Source organism: Mustela nigripes, chromosome 14, assembly GCF_022355385.1.
Source record: "Mustela nigripes isolate SB6536 chromosome 14, MUSNIG.SB6536, whole genome shotgun sequence".
Taxonomy (NCBI): Eukaryota; Metazoa; Chordata; class Mammalia; order Carnivora; family Mustelidae; genus Mustela; species Mustela nigripes.
In genome coordinates, this window is record NC_081570.1 from 98440695 (window position 1) to 98465535 (window position 24841).

The 24841-nt window shown below is 34.9% G+C and overlaps 1 protein-coding gene across 4 annotated transcripts in view; it reads left to right on the top strand.

Moving 5' to 3' along the window:
• LOC132001336 (bile acid receptor-like) overlaps positions 1–23727 on the top strand; it is a 58626-nt gene extending 34899 nt beyond the window's left edge. Inside the window, exons 1-12 of one of the 4 annotated variants that reach the window (XM_059375818.1) lie at positions 3886–3954; positions 4187–4289; positions 9203–9313; positions 12842–13204; positions 16177–16317; positions 18049–18191; positions 18285–18389; positions 18526–18625; positions 19429–19551; positions 19958–20083; positions 20244–20357; positions 22687–23727. In XM_059375818.1, coding sequence (XP_059231801.1) covers positions 9250–9313; positions 12842–13204; positions 16177–16317; positions 18049–18191; positions 18285–18389; positions 18526–18625; positions 19429–19551; positions 19958–20083; positions 20244–20357; positions 22687–22934 — 1527 coding nt within the window. In that variant the 5' untranslated portion in view covers positions 3886–3954; positions 4187–4289; positions 9203–9249 and the 3' untranslated portion in view covers positions 22935–23727. The other 3 variants (XM_059375820.1, XM_059375819.1, XM_059375821.1) reach the window with 3 other exon arrangements.
• The last annotated feature ends 1114 nt before the right edge of the window (positions 23728–24841 follow it).

Genomic DNA, 24841 nt, shown 5'->3' on the forward strand with positions numbered 1-24841 from the left:
TTAAGTGACTTATATAGTTATATAACTTATATAGTTATAAATAGAGTGTGTAGGTGACAGTAGCCTGTATAAAATTAAAAATATGTTCTGCACTCCCTATCTAAAAATATTAACATATATTTGCATATATTTTCAAGTACTTTGGAATAAGTACTATGTTAACATCACAGTAAGTATAGGGTATTATTAAAAACCAGGGAAGTACATGTAAAATTTTAAACAGTAAAGTTCCGAATGAATTATTCTTTGCAAAACTAAATAAGGAAGATTGTTGCCAAGGAATTGTAATATCACATATGATAAAGGTGGGATTGAGGGTGTAAGTGCTATGAATTAATGAAGAGTTTGAATCTTTGAACATTTGAGATATATCATTTGTATATAGAAGCTAATAATTATAGTTATAAGTTAGAGGTTAAAATTGGTAATTATCCAAATAATAAAAGTTATTTATAAAACTCTTAGAAGAAAACACAGACTGTAAACTCATTACATTGGTCTTAGTGATGATTTTTTTTGGCTCTGACACCAAAAACAAAGGCAACAATAGCAAAAATAAATAAGTGGAACTACACCAAAGCTTCTACACAACAAAGGAAATCATCAAAATTAACAAAATGAAAAGGCAATCTACTGAATGGGGAAAAAAAATTTGGAAATCATATATCTGATAAGGGGTTAATATCCAAAATATATAGAGTCATAACTCAATAGCAAAAAGCCCAACCAATCTGTTTAAAAAGTGGGCAGAGGAGGTGCACCTGGCTGGCTTAATGTGTCGAGTGTGTGGCTCTTGGTCTCAGAGTTGTGGGTTCAAGGCCCATGTTGGGAGTAGACATTACTTGAAAATAAAGTCTTAAAAAAAAGTGAGCAGAGTGTATGTATAGACGTTTTTTAAAAGAAGATCTAGAAATGGCCAACAGGTACATGAAAAGGTGCTCAACATCACTAATTATTAGGGAAATGCATGTCAAAACCATGATGAGATATCATCTCACACCTGTTAGAATGACTATAATAATACCAAAAAAATGAGAAATAACAGGTGTTGCCTAGGATGTGGAGAAAAGGGAATGCTTGTGTACTGTTAGTGGGAATGTAAATTGGTGCAGCCACTGCAGAAGACAGTATGGGGGTTCCTCAAAGAGTTAAAAATGGATCTTTTAAAAGGGGTGCCTGGGTGGCTCAGTTGGTTAAGTGGCTGACTCTTGATTTCACTTCAGGTTGTGATTTCAGGCTCCTGGGATGGAGCCCTGTGTGGGGCTCCCCACTCAGCAGGGAGTCTGCTTGGGGATTCTTTCTCTCTTCCTCTACCTCTGCCCCTCCCCTTGTTCATGTGTGCTCTCTCTCTCTCTCTCTCAAATGAATAAATAAATCTTTTTAAAAAACTCCACAGTCGGGGTGCCTGGGTGGCTCAGAGGGTTAAGCCTCTGCTTTCAGTGCAGATCATGATCTCAGGGTCCTGGGATCAAGCCCTGTATCGGGTTCTCTGCTCAGTGAGTCTGCTTCCTCCTCTCTCTCTCTCTGCCTGCCTCTCTGCCTACTTGTGATCTCTGTCTATCAAATAAATAAATAAAATCTTTAAAAAAAAAACAACTCCACAATCTTTAAAAAAAATTAAAAATAGAACTACTAGGGGCACTTGGGTGGTTCAGTGGGTTAAAGCCCCTCCCTTCAGCTCAGGTCATGATCCCAGGGTCCTGGAATTGAGCCCCACATCAGGCTCTCTGCCTAGCTGGGCGCCTGCTTCCTCCTCTCTCTCTCTGTCTGCCTCTCTGCTTACTTGTGATCTCTGTCTGTCAAATAAATAAGTAAAATCTTTAAAAAAAATAAAACTATTATATGATCCAGAAATAACACTTCTAGGTATTTACCTGAAAATAATGAAAACACTAACTCAAGAAGGTGTCTGCCCCACATGTTCATTACAGCATTATTTGCAATAGCTAACATATGACAACAATGTAAGTGTCCATTGATGGATGAATGGATAAAGAAAATATACTATCTATACTCTATAGACACCAATATAATACATACATATATTATATATATACAGTTTACATTTACAATAACATGGATGGGCCTCAAGGGCATTATGCCAAATGAAGTAAGTCAGATAAGGGCAAATATTAAAAATGCAAAATACAACAATCAGCCTCATGGATACAGAAAACAGATTGGCGGTTGCTGGGGTTTGGAGGGTGGAGGGTGGGAAAAATGGGTGAAGGGGATCAAAAGGCACAAATTTCCAGCTGTAAAATAAATCAGTCATGGAGATGTAATGTAGAAGATATTGACTATACTTAATAATACTATACTGCATACTTGCTAATTGCTAAGAGAGCAGATCTTAAAAATCCTCATCACAAAAAAAAATGTTTTAACTATGTATGGTAACAGAGGTTTATCAGACTTATTATGTTAGTATTTTCACAATATATACAAATATTGAATAATTTTGTTTTAAATCTGAAACTAATATACTGTTGTATAAAATTATACTCAATTAAAAAATAAAAAACAATGATAAAAGAATTTATAAATTATCCGTGATACTTGTATACAATAATGAAAAGGCTAAAGTTCTTTTAAAAATGTTTTTTTAAGAAACAAATGTCCCTGATAAATATTTAGAAGTTAAGCATTGCTTTTAAAACACATCAAGTACTGTCTGTTTGTTTTGCTGTCTTTCATTGTAAGGTTTTTAGTAGAGTGTCACTTCTTTTAAGACATAATTTGGAGCCTGTTTTTGGAATATTTTAGAATCAAATAAATGAATTATAATGCCGAGACTATTATTCTTTGATTCACTGATTAAAATTTATAGATCCAGGGACTATTATCTTAAAAGAGAAACAAAACTCATGTGACATGACTTGGAGATTTTATTATGAATTCTTCCCAGTAATAGATAAGGACCCTTGAAGAAGTCAGCATCAACTTAGTAGTTGTGAAGTCAGAAACTGAATGTAGACTGAGATCAAGTGCCAAGAAAGGTAGACTATTGTATCCCAGGCCACATGAATGTGACACTAGAACCAGGGAGGACAGAGACTACAGCCTACAGTCCTATAAAATAAACGAGTCAGCAGAGAGGGGACCAGGAGAATGGTAGTGTAGCTGTGGAATATATTTATAACCTTGGTTCTGTAGAAATGCCTTGCAGAGGTGAGACCATGACCCTGGTATCCAACAAGCTTTGTTCATGTAGATGACATTAAAAAATCATGGTGAACTTACCTACATATCTTGTTCAACTGTTTGCATTTGCACTGAGTTTAACCTCTGCCACTAACTAGTGATGAGCCCCTGAAAAAGGAGTAGTATCTATCTGTGTGGCAGTTTTTCTAAGCCAAAAAATGGAGAGGGTTGGATTAGATGACTTGTACCCATCTTAATTATTATTCACATTTATAATTGGGCTAACACCTTTTTTTGGGTAGGGAATGCAGAGATCAACTTCAAGTTGAATTGTTGTAACACCTGTATTAGTGGAGTCTGAATTAATGAGGGGTTTTCCTTTCCTGTGCATATTGCTTAGTAGTTTCTAGAGACCCAGTGTTTTGTAACCAAAATGGGAGAATGTCAAATTTAATCAAGAAAACAAAATATTTATTAAGTAAACAATAAAGAACTCTGGGAGAGTGTGACCTGAAGGTCCCAAAGACCTCTATCCCTGATGATCTGGTTATTATTTGATTTATGTCAAATAATAACTGCCCTTGTTTTGACCTAAGAGAGGATTGTGTGGGAAGTTTGTCTCTGAGATAGAGCTGAAGCTTTGCTCTGCAGAGTGTCTGGAGCCTAAGTGTATGCAGAGTGCCCCCCCTCTTGGCTCCTTGATAAATAGGGAAAAGGTCCAGTTTGCTCCAGCTGGAAAGTTGAAGTTGTTAAATCCATTTATACTTGTTCTGCGAGGAAAAGGACAATCTCTAGTCATATTGTTTAACTGTGAGTATTTTGTCTTCCCTCAAAACCCCAAATTTTATAGTTTTATGCTGTCTCAATTAAATATGAATGTTAATTTTGTGGGCAATTGAAACTATTGTTAAACTGTAAACGGTTGAGGGTATTTTTGGAACTCTATTTAGTTTCTACCACATTCATTTAGCTTTTGCGAAATGAATAAGCCAATTGTTGTTACTATGATAGTCAAACTATAAAAAGCATTTGCTCCTTGAAGATGAGAAATTTAAGAAGATTATACAGTGATTGGTCTTCTCCTGAAGAATGACAAGGCAATTTTGGACTGTGGTTGGACTCCAGGTGACATTTGATGTAATAATGTAAGTTGGTTCACGGTGATATTTACTCTTACATTTTATAATGAAACTTGTTTTTAATCAATAACTTCTTCTTAAAATACATTTTATTTTTTGAAACAACAGGTTATATGTGAACTCAAGGCAACTTGAAATATATCAAGTTATATATTTTATATATATTCAATATATGTAATATATTGAAATATATTCTGATAAAGGTGTATTCTGGGAATTAAACTTCTACTCAAAATGCTATGGTTATACAAAGTATAAAAATTTTTTTGGACACAAAATATATTTCTAGATCTCTGAAGTATATATTTATTTCATAGTCACAAATTTTCTAAATGTATAGTCTGATTTCTCTCTTAAGCTGTGAAAATTACTTGACATAATATTAATTAAATACTGTTTTCATTTAAAACTGTATATGGAATTGCATAATTCCATTTATATGAAATGTCTAGAATAGGCAAATACATAGGAACTGTGCTAGGGATTGGGGGAGGAAAGAATGGGAAGTGATCGCTTATGGGTAGGGAATTTTACTTTGCAGTAATACGAATGCTCTGGAATTAAATGGTAGTGATAGTTACACACTCTGTGAATATTCTAAAAATGAAGAATTGTACAATTTAAAAGGTGAATTTTATATTATGTAAATTACATCTCAATGAAGCTGTATAATAAAACTCTATGTGAAAACTTCAGCATGTAAAATCTTCCCAGTATTCTAAGGTTAAAGGACAGATTCTTATAAAAAAATCAAGAAGCCTTCATTTGTGCTGTTATTCAAATATATCCGTTTCATTTTCATTTTTCTTGGTTCCAATAAGTTCAGAGAACTTTGGCTCAAAGAGGCTCTGCTGTAAAAAATTTTTTATAATTATGTATCATAGAGCACTATCATTCATTTTTTTTGGTAGAGACTACTGTGAAAACTGAAATTTTCAGTTTTTCTTATGAAGCCATCTACTTTTCAGTTATATTAATTTTATTCAATGTATTATTCATGATTCAGATGACATATATTGCAAGAGTAAAAATATAAAAACTGTAAAGTTCTTTAACATGTGGAGGATATAGTTCTCTGGAGTCAATATGTTTTTCCTGGTAAAGTTCTAGCCATATGAAGATTTACTTAGCACAATACCTAGTTAAGGCAGAGGAGATGCAAATTCATTTCTGCAATTAAGTATCTTTTCAGTAAAATAGCTATTATAATCTATGAAAAATCTATTATAATCTAAAGTATTTGTTAATGAAAAAAATATAGACTTTGCCCATGCTAAATTGATCCTCTTGATAAAAGCTCCTCTCTTAACTGAGTTATTTTTGTTTTTAAATAAATATTTACTAGGAAAGATAACAAAACAGAATCACTCCAGGATTACTGTAACTTTTCTTTTTAATAAGATAGGAAGTTTTTGATTACATACTTCCCTCTATGCTATTAATAATCTACTTGAGTGTTCTTAAACTAATTTTATGAATACTTTATTTCTGAAAGTATTTATTATGCATACATATTATAATACTTCTATTAAACATCTAAAAGACTGAAGAACACATAGTGAAAAATTTTCTGTAGAAAATAATCAATATTACTATGAGCATATAAAACATAAATATTTTATATTTTAAAAGGCATATTTTTAATCAAAGTCTTTTTATGTATATGTCCCATAAATGACCTGAATATAACTAGTACATAAAAATAGGTCTGCTTTGGGATGCCTAGTTGGCTTAGGCAAGAGCCATGTCACCCTTGATCTTGGGGTCATGGGTTCGAATCCCACTTTCGATGTGGAGATTACTTAAATAAATAAATAAACTTTAAAAGAAGCCTAACAGAAAAGAGCAAAACAAAACAAAACAAAAGCCAAACAGGGGCGCCTGGATGGCTCAATTGGTTAAAGCCTCTGCCTTCTGCTCAGGTCATGATCTCAGGGTCCTGGGATAGAGCCCCACATTAGGCTCTCTGCTCAGCAGGGAGCCTGCTTCCTCCTCCTCCTCTCTCTTTCTCTCTCCCCTGCCCCTCTCTCTCTGCCTGCCTTTCTGCCTACTTGTGATCTCTGTCTGTCAAATGAAGAAATAAAATCTTAAAAAAAATTTTAAAAAACCAAACAGGTCTACTTTAGATAATATTTTTGAGTGTTTATCTACAGTATTGGAAAGATTTGGTTTCAGAACACTATTATTTACAATTTGAACCCTGATAGTGGGATCGCTGTAAAATACTTTTGTGTGTCTTTGTTAGGATAGCACCAGTTTTGTTTTAACGAGCTACCTCTGGTTCATTCTATATTATTTCTCAAACTCTCATTCAGTGAAGTCTGCATCTAAGTAGTACCAATTTTAATTTTCAATCTTCTTCAGATGTCCAATATTATATGAAGCCTAATAGTAAGTGCAGCAATTTTTAAAGAAGAGTGAGTAACTTCAAGTTTTCAGATTCATTTTTAATTTTCTAAATGTTAACTGAGGCTCAAAAGAGAAGCTTGGAAAGAACTGAACAGAACCATTGCTACAAAGTATCACATATTAAATGGATAACATTCAGAATTGTTTTTATATGGTGAGCTAATTGACTTGTTGCAATATGGAAACACGGAAGTGTTGACTGACTGATCTTACTGATTTTAGTCCTGACTTTTCAAGGGAAACTTTGTATTAAAATTTCACTTTTTTTTGGCCGGGGGCACTGTTTTTGCTTCATCCCTTTCATCCAGTGCTTATTCTAAAGGACTACTGCTGTGCTGTCAGAAGACTGGGAGATTCAAGTGCTTTTAGAAGAACATATATTCTATTAGATGATAAAGGGGACACATTTCAAAGATATTACTATTTAAATCATCTTCATCTTCATGGATATAGAAACCTCAGCCATGAAGTTCACACATGAATAATAAATCAAAGGAACAGACTTTTCAATATAATCTCAGAGGCTAAGAAATTTGTCACATAAATTTTTTGGCATGATTTAAAACCCATTTTCTTTTCCTTTCTCTCTCTTTTTTTTTTTGTTCTTTTTAAAGGTGAAAACTGTCTTTATCTTTAATAGAGAGGATAAAGCTATAAAAGACTATGGACTTTAGAGTGACCTTTATTTTCTTCAAATAATTTTCAATTTCTTAAGCTGTGATTTCCTGTTGAAGTTTATTGAAATTTTTGGAGTTCCTTTCTAGGTAATAACAAAAACAAACAGTTTTTCCTGTTAAGGGTTCATCTTAGATTGTGAATAATTTTTTTAAAAAGATTTTATTTATTTGAGAGAGAGAGAGACAGCGAGAGCAGGACACAAGCGAGGGGAGTGGGAGAAGGAGCAGCAGGCTTCCCGCCAAGCAGGGAGCTGGATGCAGGGCTGGATCCCAGGTCCCCGGGATCATGACCCGAGCTGAAGGCAGACACCAATGACTGAGCTACCCAGGCGCCCCTGTGAATAATTTTTCTTATAAAAGCTTATGATTTTTAGACTTTACCATTTAAAATTTTTTAAAATTCCATTTAGTTAACATATTTGATATTAGTTTCACAGGTAGAACTTAATGATTCATCAGTTTCATATAACACCCAGTGCTTATTACATCAAGGGCCCTCCTTAATGCCCATCACCCAGTTACCCCATCCTCCCACCTCCTTCTCCTCCAGTAACCCTTAGTTTGTTTCCTAAAGTTAAAAGAGTCTCTTGTGGTTTGCCTCCCTCTGTTTTCATCTTATTTTTTATTCCCTTCCCCTATGTTCATCAGTTTTGTTTCTTAAATTCCACATATGAGTGAAATCATATATTTGTCTTTCTCTGACTTATTTCCCTTAGTTCCACGCATGTCATTGGAAATGGCAGGATTTCATTCTTTTGGGTGCCTGAGTAATATTCCATTGTATGTGTATACATATACCACATCTTCTTTATCCATTCATCTGTTGATGGGCATGCGGGTTATTGTGGACATTGCTGCTATAAACATTGAGGTGCATGTAGCCTTTCAAGAATCACTATGTTTGTACCCTTTGGATAAATATCTAGTAGTGCAAATGCTGGGTTGTAGGGTAGCTCTATTTTTAGCTTTTTGAGGAACCTTCATACTATTTTCCAGAGTGGCTCTGTCCACTTTGCATTCCCACCAACAGTGTAAGAGCGTTCCCCTTTCTCTGCATCCTTGCCAACATCTGTTGTTTCCTGAGTTGTTCATTTTAGTTTTAGACTTTACTATTAAAAAGTATAACACTTTTTCCAGTAATCCATAAATTTTTTTTTGGAAGAGAAAATTTTAATTAGTCAAGAGAGCCAAAATTAGTATTTTAATGTTTAGCATATCACAGGGCTAAGAAAATAGAGCAGATTTAGAAGATAAAAACAAATTCTATGAAAGCAATTTTTTCCTATTCTTTAATTTCTTTCATGAAAAAGTCCAATTTTTCTTCCCAATTCATCTAAAGTTAGAACACTGAGATCTTGGAACTATTAGAATAGTGATGATAAGAATGAGTTATTAAGAACTTTGCTAGATTTTACATATATTAATTCAACTCCGCCAACAACTTTGCTAGGAAGGTTTTATTATTTTTCTTTTACAAATGAAGAAACTAAGGTTTAAGGAGATTTAATGAATGACCCATAAATAAGTAGCAAAAGCAGTATATGAAGCCTAACACCAAAGCTTGGTAAACTTTCAAAAGCCACTTTCATTATTACCAAGATTTATTGAATTGTTTGTAAAAAGCCAAGCAATAAAAAATTGGCAGAATTAATAATTTGGTGTGTAGAGATATGAGAACTCAATATTCTTCCAGTTAAAGGGTAAATAGAAATGTCTAGTGTAAAAATTCTACTAAACTCTTTATTTTTCAAAAATAGTATTGTACTTTTATAAAATCATGCTGACTTGATGAGCATACTTTCAAAGAGTCTGCAAAAGTTTTGTTTCCTTCAGTTCTATTTCAGCATTCACCGATGAATAAGTGAGACTTGGAGCAGAGAATGGCAAATTCTTATGTCACTACATCTGATGGTTACTGTTTTGCTGAACCAGTGCAGTACTATGGTATGTAACAAAAAGCTATGGTATAATGGTTGATAAAACACTTCTTGTGTGACATTATGGTTAATTGCAGAGCTTTTTTTTTTAAGAAATTAACAAGCAAACCAAAGAGTTTAAGTTTTTCCCTACAAGAAAAATTAAAATAAAAACTTTAAAAAATCATTCTCTTACAAAGGAATGTAATTAATTTCAAAAAAATCAGTAACTCTAAAATGTTGTAAGCAAGAATCAAATGTAAAGAGAGAAAAGCCTGATAGTCTAAAATTGTATTTGATTTTTAAAATTTGAATTAACATGCAAATTAGAATTTATTTTTAGGGTTTAGCTGAAGATAGTTCACATGCAATTCAGTAAATGTGGCTCAGAGTAGTTATTTCATATACTTGAAATTTTCATCTTAATATAAGATTTTTATCAAAGGGAAAGAAATAGAAACAATGCAGGATACAAAAGGAATTTTCTCCAAAAAGACTAAGGCTATAAGATAAACTTAATTAAATTTTTTAATCTTTAATCTTTTGTTTTTGTGGGTTTAAAAATTATTTATTAATTTATTTATTATTTATATTGTTAGGGTCCATGATCAAAGGAGCGAGACTGATACAAAGCGAAGGTCAAGCTGAGCTTTATTTTTCGCCAGCACAGAGAATCAAGTCCACCGGTCCGGGCGCCTCTTACAGAGAGAGCAACCCCTCCCAGCCTCACAGACTAACTTTTAAAGGGCAATGGTCATGTGGTTGAGCCTGGCCACACACAGGTGGCCAATGAGATTGTAACACACAGTGAAAGTTGCATAGTCCTGCTAGGTCACACGCAGGTGGCCAATTGAATTAAATTCACCCTATAGTAGCTATTTGAACTAGCCTATCACCTTGGTCAGAATTGGCACCCAAGAGGTGCCCAAAAGGTGGGGCCCACATTATTTTATTTTAAGATTTTATTTATTTGACAGAGAGAGATCACAAGTAGAGAGAGAGAGAGAGAGAGAGAGAGAGGAGGAAGCAGGCTCCCTGCCTAGCAGAGAGCCCGATGCAGGACTTGATTCCAGGACCCTGAGATCATGACCTGAGCCGAAGGCAGAGGCTTAACCCACTGAACGACCCAGGCAGCCCGGGCCCACATTTTTTTTAGGGAGATAGTGATTAACGATGTCTCCACCTGGCCTGACCCGCCCTTGTATTTGGGCTCTGTTATCAGGGACTGGTCGACCATATTTTACTTGTTTCCTGGACTTGCTTTTAAGTAAGTTCCCCTGGCATCGGGATGGGGTGGGGGGTAGGGTCAGTTTAAGTTTTACTGCAGAAACAACAAAACCACTGTTTAACTGAGATGGAATCGTTCTGGCTAAATAGGCCCTTACAATATTATTTATTAAATTTTTGAAAATTTAAATTTAATTAATTAACATATAATGTATTATTGGTTTCAGAGTAGAGGTCAATGATTCATCAGTCTTATACCCAGTGCTCATTACATCACATGCCCTCCTTAATGCCCATTATATAAATTTAAATGCCGTTTTCTTTTAGGGTTAAGGTAAAGGTTAGGGCTTCAATTCTAATTTCCATGCTAATGGAACATCAGCTAGTATTATGCAGTCTTTTGACACTAATTCAAGAAAGGCCCTCTTTAATAAAAAAAGTTACATTGTTTTTACTGATAACCTTTCTTTTTATATTAGGTTATTATTAGTATTTATTCAACACTTAGCATTAGAGTGAATGCTATGAGATTGCAAGTGAATTATGTGCGTTAATAAAAATTATACTGTTTACCAATCTTGGTGGTATAATTTTGAGATTAAAAGTAAGTTTAATCACCTGACTCAGCATCAGGAAAAGTACAAATATTACTAGTTACAGATATAGATATTCAGTATTCCTGGGTCCTTTTGGAGCCAATTTTCTGGATTTAGACTTAGAAATTTTCCTGAAAGCAGAATTTTGCTTACAAAATTCCTTGGAGACTTACGCCATCCCTGGCACCTGGGTGGCTCAGTTTGGTTAGGAGGCTGGCTCTTGATTTTGGTGCAGACCATGATCTCAGTGATGAAGTTTTAGAATATAAGGGAGGTTTAAGTGGGGTTAGGTCCAGAGCCAATGACCAAGAAAGAATTCTTGAGACATCTATGGTTCAGAATGGTGGTTTATTAAAGCAGAGGGACAGGACCGATGGGCAGAAAGAGCTGCTACCTGGGGTTGTGAGGAGCGGCCCATTATATGACTTACAAGTTGGGAGGGGGTCAGGGATGGTGTAAGTCTCCAAGGAATTTTGTAAGCAAGGTTTCCAGGACATTGAGGGGCTAGATATTGTTGGGGAAAAAGGTTATTCATTACCAGTAATAAAGCCTTTGTTGGTGAGAACCTTTAGATGTGTATCAGTGGTCATATGCTTGGAGAGTTTTGAGATAAAGGAAGTTTTCAAAGGAATTGTTAAAGTAGACTTCAGGATCCTGGTTGAGGGTAGGGGTCCTCAGGCTAGGATTGCCCTTTGCCCTTAGCAAAGCATTAAGGTGGAGTAGTTGAGTCCCTAGAGAAATGTCACTCTGCCTGTTTCGAGGGCTTGTCAGTGGGTGAGGAAATTTAATAATTTTTTCTTCTGCCTGTTTCCCACATCATCAGGGGCCAGGAATCAAGTGGGGAGTTTGCCCAAGGATTCTCTCTCCTTCTCCCTTTGCCCCTCCCCAAGCTCGCGCATGTGCGCACTCTCTCTGAAATAAATAGATAAATCTTAAAAAAGAAAGTAAGTTGGTGTTTGGAAGCTTCTGGTAATTATAATAATGATATTCATTAAGCATTAGTTTATATTTTATATATGCTTTTGCATACCATATTTTGTTTCATCCTTATAGTAACCTGGTAAAGCAGGCAAATTTATCCCCAGATAATTGATAGTTAGAATTGTTAGTCAACAAAATGCAAAAGAAACTAGTAATTTAAATCAGGTGTACAAATGGCAAAGGACAGTGTTAAGGTATATTTAATGGGAGTTCAAACAAAAACATATATATATATATATATATATATATATATATATATATACACACACACACATACATATATTTGCTTGAAATAACCAAGTAAAATTGTATTTTAGTTTGATTTTTTTGGGGGGGTGTGGGATAATTTATTAATTCATGTCTTTACTGACCTGACTGTACTGCAAACCACTTTATCCACACAAGGGAAATGCAAAGGATTGGGAAAGCCTTCTTTCCTTCCAGACAAGGGGAAATACACATTTCTAGTTAAGAAGGGAGACTGGATTGATACGTAAGCCATTAGCAACAGACTGGCCTTTTTCCCAGTCCCAGAGCAACCTCCGCCTACCCCTGGAATGGCAGCACTTATGAAGCAGGATAAATCAGTTTACTGCCCGCTCCTTGCTCCTGGTGCTGGCCAGCAAGTCCTTGCGACGCAGTGGACATGTTGAACTCATTGTTGAGCACACAGCTCTTTGACATTTGAAAATAATTATGGAATTTTGACTTTTTACCGTTTGTTCTTTTTTTTTTTATATTAAAACAACTAGATATTCTGCCAGAGCAAATCAACTATCAGCTGCACGACACTGATTTTCAAGAATCAGCTTATTGCCAGTATTCTACGGTCCAGTTTCCAACAGCTCTGCAGTCCCAATCTTTACAAAGTCATTTCAACACTTACAGCTTGGATCCACAGTTTGGTGGTGGAGAGTGTGTATTTGGTTCCTATGAACTAAATAAACCCACTTATGTGGTTGACCATGATGCTGAAGATGGCTATTCTGGAATAAAAAGGCCCAGACTCACTCACTCTTCTATTCGGATTAAGCGACAGGAAGAACTCTGTGTAGTTTGTGGTGATAAAGCATCAGGATATCATTATAATGCACTTACTTGCGAAGGTTGCAAGGGTAAGGAAAAAGTTAAAATCAAACTGAAAGTCCTAGTGTTTACTGAAGAGTCATAGAAGTTTAGGCGTGTAAGAATACTCTTATTTTTCAGAGTGTGAAAAATAAAACCAGAGAGAGCCAATGATACATTTAAAAGTGGTCAATCCGTGCCTAGAAGACATGAAAATGGAATAGCTTTGATTTAGTTTTCATTTTTGATGAAAACTTTTACATTTAAATAGAAAATTCAGTATTTATGCTGCAGGAGGTTTCTGTGGTTTTAGATGAATCGGATATTGGAATAGAAAATGATTTTTAGGGGCTCCTGGGTGGCTCGATTGGTTGGGCGACTGGCTCTTGGTTTTGGCTCAGGTTGTGATCTCTGGTGGTGGGATCAAGGCTGGAGTGCAAGGCTCTGTGCTTGGCTCAGAGTCTGCTTGTCCCTCTCCCTTCCCCTCTGCCCCTTCCCTCCACCCCTCTGCTCCAGCACATACGCGTTCTATCTTTGTCAAATAAATAAATAAATTAATTAATAAAATCTTTAAGAAAAAAATGATTTTTAAAAATATCTGAATGTTAACTTCTCCATCTTCTCATGTGTTTGATATAATTCATGCATTAGAAGGGAATTTGAATTAAATGATTTCTATGATGCTATTTTAATTTCTTTGAATGCTTTTCTGAAAACAAACGGGAGGCTTGCAAGTGAAGATCATAATTGACCATGGGATTTTCAAAGAGTGAAAATAGTCCTTGATGAAGTTTTGAGTCCTTGATGAAGTTTGAAACACTCCTGCAATGTTTTTATTTACAATTGCAATGTTGTGACAGAACCCGGAAATCATTAGGCAATGCATCTTGTTAAGCATGTCTGTTTAGAAGATCAGGGTGAAGATTTGCTATCAGAATCTCACAACTCATCCCTCACAAAGAATAGCCAAATGAAGACTGTGGGAAATTAGGTACCAGCTTTATGAATAGAATAGCTGGGCAAGTATTTGCTTATTTTTAAGAGGTAGGGCCTTGCTGTTCAAACTAGATGGAAGAAGGGGCCCCTGGGTTAAGCGCCTGCCTTCACCTCAGGTCATGATCCCTGTATCCTGGGATCCAGCTCCCACATCACATTGAGCTCTCTGCTCAGTGGTGAACCTGCTTCTCCCTCTCCTGACCCTCACTCATGTTTGTCCTCTCTCTCTACTGCTCTTTCTCTCTCTTTTAAATAAATAAATAAATCTTAAAAAAAAAAAAAAAAAAGCTAGATGGAAGATGAGGCATGGTTCTAGAACTTAAGCTGATATTTCTACTTCCTTTGCTGAATTTAAATCACAAAACTCTCAAGTGTGGTCTACAGAAAAAAAGAGTATGGCAGGTCTCTAAGAGGGGCATTGACAAAGATTGTCAACTTTACTGCTTGGAATGGATTAAGAGGAAGATAGCAGAGGTTACTGCATAGGAATAGGGAATGAAAGAGGAAATGAGAAGGGGGGCTGCTATGCATGGATTTAGGAAGTGAAAAGGATAATATGGACACCTCCACCAAAACACACACACACACACACACACATACACACATACACACACAAACCACAGCCTATTCAATGTCTCAGACCAAATAACCTAAAAATGTTTTCTAACCTGGGTGAGTGCTAAAAAAGGAAGAAGGATAGAGAAGTAAGTTTCAAAGAATAACTTTTCCTATTTGTATGGTTGAGGTGGTAATATGAGGAGAAAAGAAAAGAGATTTTCCTTATAGTTTTACAGGAGCATATATTCTTTTTTTTCTCTTTAGCTCTGTGATTTTTTAAAAATAATTTTTAAATTTTTTAATAAACATATATTATTAGCCCCAGGGTACAGGTCTGTGAATCGCCAGGTTTACACACTTCACAGCACTCACCATAGCACATACCCTCCCCAATGTCCATAACCCAACCACCCTCTCCCTAGGCCCTCCCCACCCCCCACCGGCAACCCTCAGTTTGTTTTGTGATATTAAGAGTCTCTTATGGTTTGTCTCCCTCCCGATCCCAACTTGTTTCATTTTTTCTTCTCCTACCCACTTAAGCCCCCCACGTTGCATCTCCACTTCCTCATATCAGGGAGATCATTTGATAGTTGTCTTTCTCTGATTGACTTAATTCCAGGAGCGTATATTTTTTCAAGGGCACCTTGAGAGACGCTTCATGGAATCCTGATATTCTGTACAACATAGTTGTAAAAAGGCCTTTAGATGATATATTATAGTTGTATTAAAATAGAAAGTTATCTTAATTGATGGAACTATTTTGTTTAATTTCTAGATGTGATTATTGAAAGAAACAGCCTTGGAATAGAAGATATCAATCATGAGGGAATATAAACATATATTAAATTGAATCTTACTGATGGAAAAAAGCATTTTATTGAAATAATTTAGTTATTTTGATTACTTAGCTCTACTAGGAAGATATATATTTAAAAAATGGGTCTCCTGGGTGGTTCAGTCAGTTAAGCATCTGTCTTTGGCTCAGGTCATGATCTCAGGGTCCCAGAAGCAAACCTCACATTGAGTCCCAGAAGCAAACCTCACATTGAGTCCCACATCAAGCCCCACATCAGGCTCCCTGCTCTGTGGGGAGTCTGCTTCTCCCTCTCCCTCTGCCTGCCCTGCTTGTGCTCTCTTGCTCCCTCTGTGTCAAATAAGTAAAATCTTAAACAAACAAAACCCTAAAAATACTTAATAGTGAAATTTTATTTTATTTATTTATTTATTTTTAATTTGACAAACAGAGATCTCAAGTAGGTGGAGAGGCAGGGAGAGAGAGAGAGAGAGAGAGGAAGAGAGAGAGAGAGAGAGGAGGAAGCAGACTCCCCACCGAGCAGAGAGCCTGATGTGGGGCTCAATCCCAGGACCTTGGGACGATGACCTGAGCCAAAGGCAGAGGCTTAACCCTCTGAGCCACCCAGGTGCCCCATTAATAGTGAAATTTTAAATGTACTTTTTTTGTTATTAGGTTTTTTTCGACGTAGTATCACCAAAAATGCAGTATATCACTGCAAGAATGGTGGCCACTGTGAAATGGACATGTACATGCGTAGGAAATGTCAAGAGTGCAGACTGAAAAAGTGTAAGGCAGTAGGAATGCTGGCAGAATGTAAGTGTTATTATGGACTTTGGGGATTCTTTTTTGAGGGTGATTTTAGTTTTTCCTATCTTATTGACAACATAATGCATTACTCAAATTATCATTTGGAACATTAACATACTAGTCTAGATTTAAGCTATTTCTCTAACAACTGATAGATTGGGATGACTAGTAACCAATCTAGGTAATTATTTCCATAAACCCTGTTCTACACTATATTGGTCTAATTTTGGCAATAATCATATGTTCTTCTTCATTGGAAATCCTTGTATTTTCATATGACTTAACCTAAGGTCATATAATTTATCTACAAAGAGCAGAATTTTAAATTAGTAGTTCCCCTTCTTTGGGCTTGTATCTTTAGAAGCCTACATGACAAGTAGGTATGTAGAGCCTACTAATAGCTCATAGGTGTCAAAAACCAACTCGAACAGGCGGAAGAGTACTTAGGCTGTTTGAGTTCCTTCTTTGTTCACAGTGTTTTTAGCTTATAAATTACATGATATCATGTAATCTTCAGGGTAGTACTAAGATTTTGGCCTTATTTTCACAACTCCTCCTATTTTCTAGGGCTCAAAATGTCATTGTGATTTCAAAGTTAATTTTTTTAATAAAGTATTAGTGTTTTCATGCTTAATCTAGTCTTGCTCAATCTCTTATCTTGCAATCTTTCTATTGTATTAATTTTATGGCTGTTTCTTCATTATCTCTTTTTATTTTCCTTTAACTGCTATGATAATATTCTTCAATTTTTATTAAATTACACTCCTGTTCAATAAACACCAATGCAATGATCTGTTTATATTGCATTGCTTATTTTAATAAAATCTTAACTCTTCATTGCTTGACCAAAAGGATTCCTATTATTTAAAATTCCAGGGGTGGGGGCACCTGGCTGGCTGGATTAGTTGATAGAACATATAACTCCTGATCTCAGGGTTGTGAGGTTGAGCCCCATGTTGGGGATAGAGATTACTTAAAAATCTTTAAAAAAAAAAATTCAGGTTGGAGTCGATCTTAAGGTCGTCTTGTCCAACCAGCCGAATCATTTACTTTATCTCTGAGACTGCTCAGACTGCCATAACAAAATACCATTGTCCTGTTTTATTAAGAAAAAAAGTGACTTAGCTCATTTAACAAAATCACAAAATATTTCCTTGACTTTATATAAAAAAAAATCAAAGAAAAAAGCTCATAGATAAAGTAGTTGAACTTCTTTATCAATTGGTATTCTATGTTGTTTCCATGATATAATGTAGAAATTTCTCTAACATAAAAGGTCTAGGGGCGCCTGGGTGGCTCAATGGGTTAAGCCTCTGCCTTTGGCTCAGGTCATGATCTCAGGGGCCTGAGATCGAGCCCTCCATCGCACTCTCTGCAGGGAGCCTGCTTCCCCCCTCTCTCTGCCTGCCTCTCTCTCTACGTGTGATCTCTTGCTCTCTCTGTCAAATAAATAAATAAATGAAAGGTCTAAATTTATGGTTTGGAGATGCAAAATTGATTTTTAATTTATGTGTAGGATGACTATGTACTTGTAAGTAGAGGTAGTTATGGAAGGAAAAGAGGAAGTTAATGTAGTAAATTTAATTGCTGTGTACATGCTTGCCAAAAAAGGAAAGTTCTTTGTGAAAAGACAAGTCTATGATAATATATGTGTACAGTGTAAGAACATTTTCATTAAATCCTATGATGTTATTTGCTAAACCTAAAACATCTTATTTGAATTTCATAATATCACAGGTTTGCTCACAGAAATCCAATGCAAATCAAAGAGACTTCGAAAGAACTTTAAACAGAAGAATAGTTTTTACTCTAGCATCAAAGTGGAAGAGGAAGGACTAGACAACAAGCTTGTATCATCCACCACTAGAGCTGGAAAAATGGTAAGACTCTTATAAAATTTCTTGTTTCTTTAATGATGACATGTGTTGCTTAATACAAATTCATTATAGTTTTCCCCCTACGTTTTCTTATAGATTAAGGAGAGCATGGAACTAACTCAAGAGGAACATCAGCTCATTAATAACATTGTGGCTGCTCATCAAAAATATACAATTCCTTTAGAGGAAACAAAGAAATTTGTATGTGTTCATTAATGGGGAGAAATAATTTATAACTAATTATATTAGAAAATAAGGGCATAAACATAAAAGTTAAAAATCTAAAGTTAGTTGAAAAAAATAAAATCCATTACTCTTATTTCTTTTTGTTGGCTAGCTGCAGAAGTACGTAAATCCTGAACTGAGCTTTTTGAGACTCTCGGAGACAGTGGTCCTACACCTACAGGGGTTAATGGATTTTACCAAGGGACTCCCAGGTAATCACTTTATGATCTTTGTGAAAAAATCAGTTTCATACTTAATTTTTTAAAAGTTCCCTGTTTTAAAGGAAGGGGACATTTTAGGAAAATAAAACCTGTTTTTCCACCAAAGCTGTTCATTTTGTATGCTTTAAACAATCAGGTGTGGTTGATTAAGTATCCCACTCTTGATTTTTGCTCAAGTCATAATCTCAGGGTCATGAATTTTAGCCCCACATTGTGCTCTATGCTGAGCATGGAGACTGCTTAATATTCTCTCTCTCCCTCTGCCCCTCTGGACCTCTCGTGTGCTCTCTCTCTCTCTCTCAAAACAAAATAAAACAAAAAACAATCAGATGATTAAAATATTCATATTTAAAAACATTCAAATGACTCCAAAGACTTAGTGCAAGACACATGATTGATTGTGTCTTTTAATGTTTTGAAATAAATAGTTGTTTCTGAATATAAAAATAAATCAAATTGTATAATATGAAAAAAATCAAGCTACAGTTGGCTAAAAATTATATGCACAGATAACTCACTGTAAAAATAAATTCTTTGAGGCTAAACTGACTGTGTTTAATTTGCTTTTTCCATATGAGAAAGTATTATTCTCTATTTCTGGTGAAAGTGCTCCAAAATATTATCATGTAGAATCAAGAATTTTGTTCATATTTGAAATTACAGATCTTGATTATTCTAAGGAAACACTTAGATTGACATTATAACTAAATTAATAATTAAAAACATTAAATCTTATGCCTGAAAATTACCTCTTCATTACTCATTTCAAACAATTATGTGATCTTTTCTTCAAGGATTTGAAAATTTGACAGCTGAGGACCAGACTGCATTATGCAAAGGATCAAAAACTGAAGTGATGTTCCTTCATGGGGCCCAACTTTACAGTCAGAAAGAATGTCTTTCATCAGCTTCTGAAAGTAAAAAATGTCAACCAACTCAATCTTAATGTTAACGGTTACTATTAAACACAGCAAGAAATTATATAACATCATTTTTATAATAAATATTATGTTCTCATTTGACTAGTTGGTATAAGTACTTCATGATAGCTTTTCCAATTCATTGATCTAGCCTTTGCTTTTCTTTTAAAGAAAACCTTTTATTTTTCCAATTATATGTCACCATGGAAAACATTTTTGCAGGGTTTTCTACATGAAATTTATATAAAATCTGAACTATTTATCTCAGTTTATGTTTCAGGAATAAAAATTATAAAGCTACCATTTGTTGGGAATATTTCCTGTCTAACAGATGAGGGATTGGATTTATTATCTGTATAAAGACTTTTTAAAAATCAGACTTTATATTTTTCCCTGTTACTAGGTCCTATGAGAATATCAGATCATTCAGATCATTCATTGAATTTTCCCAGTCAGAGTGATAATAGAAGTGTTATTTATTCTATGGAAACATTTTGCAATGAAGACTGTCCACCTACTACACTGACTGGTAATATTACATACAATACAAAATATTATATTGGATGGGAAAAATTGATCAGATACAATGTTTCATTTTATTACTCTGCTTTGAGAAAAGATGGTAATGGCAGTATGTTTAATTATGCACTATTGTCTGAAGAAAATATATTTGATATTAATCTTTTTAGGTATTGCTGAAGAATTTATTACCACATTATTTTGCTTCTACAGAAGAATGAGTGAACTTAATATTACTAATACTGAATATGCTCTGCTTGCAGCAATAACTGTGTTTTTTTCAGGTAAAAACCATTCAGAAATATGTATTTGGATTAAGTTTGGCAATCAAAACATGATGTCTGTGGTTATTATTCACTGATGCCAAATGTTAACTTTATTTCATCAAAATTTTCTCTTTGAGAGAATTCACTTCAGCTTATGAACATGCTATAATTTCTTGCATCTTAGAAAAAAGCCTTTTTGACCTCTAATCGCTTTCAGCTATTTTCCCATTTCTCTGCTCTACTCTACAGAAAAACATTTTTTTTCTGTGTACTCCTGCCTTCATTCATCTCATCTCATTTACTCTGGAACCCACTGTAGTCAGATTTTTGTCCCCTTCTCTCCATTCTACCATAATTTGTCAAAGACTGTCAGTAATCTGGCACTGCTGATTCCAGTTTTCAATTCTTAGTCCTCATTGTACTTGACCCATCCGCTTCATCTGGCAGAGCAGATCACTCCTTCTCTCTTGGAAAACTTTTATCACTTGGCTTCTGTTGATCATTCCTTCCTTCTAGACATTTTTCCCTCCACTTAAATTCCAGGACATCACACTCTCTTGATTTTTCTCCTCAGTGGCTGATTTTTCCATCTCCTTTGTTGATTTCTCCTTATCTACCACACTAATAAATGTTGAGTGTCCTAGAGCTCAGTTCTCTTTTCTTCTACACTTACTTCCTTTGAAATTTCATCCTATGTCATGGCTTTAAACACCATCTACATGTTAAGTCCCAAAGTTATATACCAACTTGGACTGCTCCCCTAAGCTCCCACTAAATAGTCTACTCAAGATTTCAACTTGTAGTAGACATATCAAATTTAACATCTCCCAAGGTGAACTCCTGATCTTTTCACTGATCCTCCTATATTCTTCCCCAATCTTTACTAAATGTTCATCTCCATCCTTCAAGTTACACAAGACAAAATTTGTGAAGTCATCTTTCACTACTTTCTTTCTTTTATACCCTGTCAAATATGCAACACCTCTTCTTGGCTTTAGCCTCAAAATATATCCAGAACTCAACCACTTTTTACTGTCTCTGTTCCGGCCACCCTAATGAGAACTAGTATCTTCTCTTGCTTTCCTGTTTCTGCCCTTGCCTCCCTAGAGTCTATTCTCTATATAGTAGCCAGAGTTATTCTTTTAAAACATAAGCTAGATCATTTCATTTATCTGCTCATAGCTCTTTTTTTTAATTTTTAAAAAATTTTATAAACATATAATGTATTATTAGCCCCAGGGGTACAGGTCTGTGAATTGCCAAGTTTACACATCTGCTCCTAACTCTTTCATGGTTTCCTGTTCTACACAGGTAAAAGCCAAGTTCTTTCTATTATTGCCTACTACTATCCCTTTTTCTCACACCACCACAGCCACATTAATTTTGATACACATGTTACTTGAAAATGTCAAGCAGACTCCTGCCACAGGTTGTGTTGTATCTAACAAATATGCTTGGAAATCTCTTTCCCCAGATAATTACATTCTTCCTTTATCTCTGATCTCTGTTAAATGTCATCTTACCTCTGGATTATCCTTTTAAAAATAGCAACTGACCTTCCACCCTAAATTCTTATTCTTTCTCCTGTTTATTTTTCTCTATAACACTTATCATTGTCATATTATTTATTTATTTTAAAAAAGATTCTATTTATTTATTAGACAGAGAGAGATTACAAGTAGGCAGAGAGGCAGGCAGAGAGAGAGGGGGAAGCAGGCTCCCTGCTGAACAGAGAGCCTGATGTGGGGCTCAATCCTAGGACCCTGGGATCGTGACCTGAGCCAGAGGCAGAGGCTTTAACCCACTGAGCCACCCAGGGAACCCCCCCCCTTTTTAAAATTTAAAATATGTATATATCTCTTTTCTTGCCCACTCCTCCCAAACTCAGGATATAAGCTTAAAGAGGGCAGGAAATGGTGTCTGTTATGTTTGCTGCTATATCTCCACCACAATGACTGGATAAATAATTGTTGCCTACCCATTCAGAAATTCTTGGTTGGTTCTCATATTTTATAACTAGGTACTTAAGAAGCTTGCCTTTTGCTTACTGTTCATCTTGAGGAAATTAATCTTTTTAAATTTCAAGTAAGCTTGAAATTTTTCTTGTACTCTTACAACCACTTACGACCCTTCTCTTCCTATTTGACTTTATTTCTCTACCTCATAGAGTACTATGAAGATTAAAATAAGATACTATACGAAGTAAGTTACTTGCATAATATCTTGATACATTTAGGGTTTGTTAAATATTTGTTATTTTTATTATTTACAAACTGTATTGTTTTGAATTAATTATCTTCTACAACTTTCCAGTATTCATTAAGCTATATATGATGATGTTTTTCAGATCGTCCATACCTTAAAGATAAGCAGCATGTGGAAAATATACAAGAACCCATTTTACAAATTTTGTACAAATATTCAAAAATTTACCATCCAGAAGACCTACAGCATTTTGCTCGTCTCATAGGGAGGCTCACTGAACTGAGAACACTGAATCACAATTACTCAGAAATACTTAGCACCTGGAAAGCAAAGGACCCCAAATTGGCTAGTTCACTCTTGGAGAAATGGAATTTGTATTCACATTGTTGAAATTTAGAATGTTGTTGTGGTTTGTCTTAAAACTTTCTAAATCTAGATTTTTGACTCTATCATCATAGGATGACTGATTTGAAAAACAAATAGGTTTGCTAGGTAACCAATATATCACCATAAAATGGATGTCATCAGTGCTCATCAAATTTTGTGGAATATAGGACGAACCACTAGAGGGACATCTAGGACTCTTTTCAAGATTTTACTCAAAAGAAGCAATGACTATTTTGTTGCCGTTTGGTTCCTTCAAAAGGGAATAATGCTAAATAGAGTTCTTACCTGAAGAAACTTTACTTTTTTCTTTTAGTAGAAAAACTGAACGAAAATATGTAGATTATGGATATGAGAAAGGCTATCTAGTGGAAACAGTTGTAATCAGAATAAAGGTAGTTTGTGAAACTCATTAATTAGGCCAGATTGATGGATTAAGAACTTTCTAAACTTATTCCTGTTATAGCATTTTATGAATTATTAAAGAGGAACAAAACTGTTCAACTCTTACTTTTTCTTAAATTAAAAAAAAATCTTTTTAAGGCCACATTTAAAAAAATTGGTAATGGTAAGATATTAAAAAAGTTAAAATGACAAATCATCAAAATGTTTTAACATATATTAGGAAATTTAGCACAAATTACTACTCATTCTGGTAGGCAATATTTTGACATTTTTGCCAATACCTTTTGTAGAAAAAATGAAGTTCTTAAAAACTGAAAACTTTCCACAGATATTTTAATCCTTGTATGGATAGAAAGGCTATTTAGTAAAAATAAATTCTATGTGAAGTATATGAAACTGAGAAATTCTATGCTGGCTGTATTTTTAAAAAATTAATTAATTAATTAATTAATTTTAATTTTTTATTTTTTATAAACATATATTTTTATCCCCAGGGGTACAGGTCTGAGAATCGCCAGGTTTACACACTTCACAGCACTCACCATAGCACATACCCTCCCCAATGTCCATAATCCCACCCCCCCCTCCCCAACCCCCCTCCCCCCAGCAACCCTGTTTGTTTTGTGAGATTAAGAGTCACTTATGGTTTGTCTCCCTCACAATCCCATCTTGTTTCATTGATTCTTCTCCTACCCACTTAAGCCCCCATGTTTGGCTGTATTGTTTTGAAAGACTGTAAGTAAATAAAATACTGTGAATTTAAGTTAATTTAATCCTAGGCATAGTAACATTTTGGTTTTCAAGACAGAAAAAAAGACCATAGTCCAATTTTTTTAAGCTATAAAACTTAAACTGGATTGTTGAATTTATATCCTCAACTTTAAGAACCTCTTATTTAAATTTATTAATTATTGCCCCCACAGGGCATCTTGGGCATAAACCTTGAATCATCTCTTGGAGAGACTATTTTGTCTTTTTTAGGGTATCTAGACTGTTTCCTTAAAATGTAAAATAAAGTACTTAACCTGGATCAAAAATTTTTAAATTTTAGCAGAAACTATGATGTCTCATAGATTAAATTTATACAAAGTTGGATATTTAAACATATTACTTAAGCCCTTTGGGAAAACATCAATTATAGTACCGGAAGAAGTTAGAAAACAAAGTCAAATGTATTCAAAATGGAATTCATTCTTGTATTGCTCTAACCTAGGTATTTAGTACCACAATATTTATCGTATTTCCTCGCCACAGCTTGAAGCCAAGCAGTCAGACTTCTTTCCCTGCTTACTATTTTAAAAAGTCATCAAATCCTATTAATTTTACTTCCTAAATATACATTTGATGCCTCTTCTTCATCTTCACTGTCACGGCTCAGCTCCTCACACCTTATCCTGCCTATTAAACTCTCTCCCAAACTCCAGTCCGACATGCCTAAGCCATTTTTCATAACGACACATTTTCTTCTGACCTTGATCTTGCCTCCCTTTCTACTCAGCCCTCTTCAA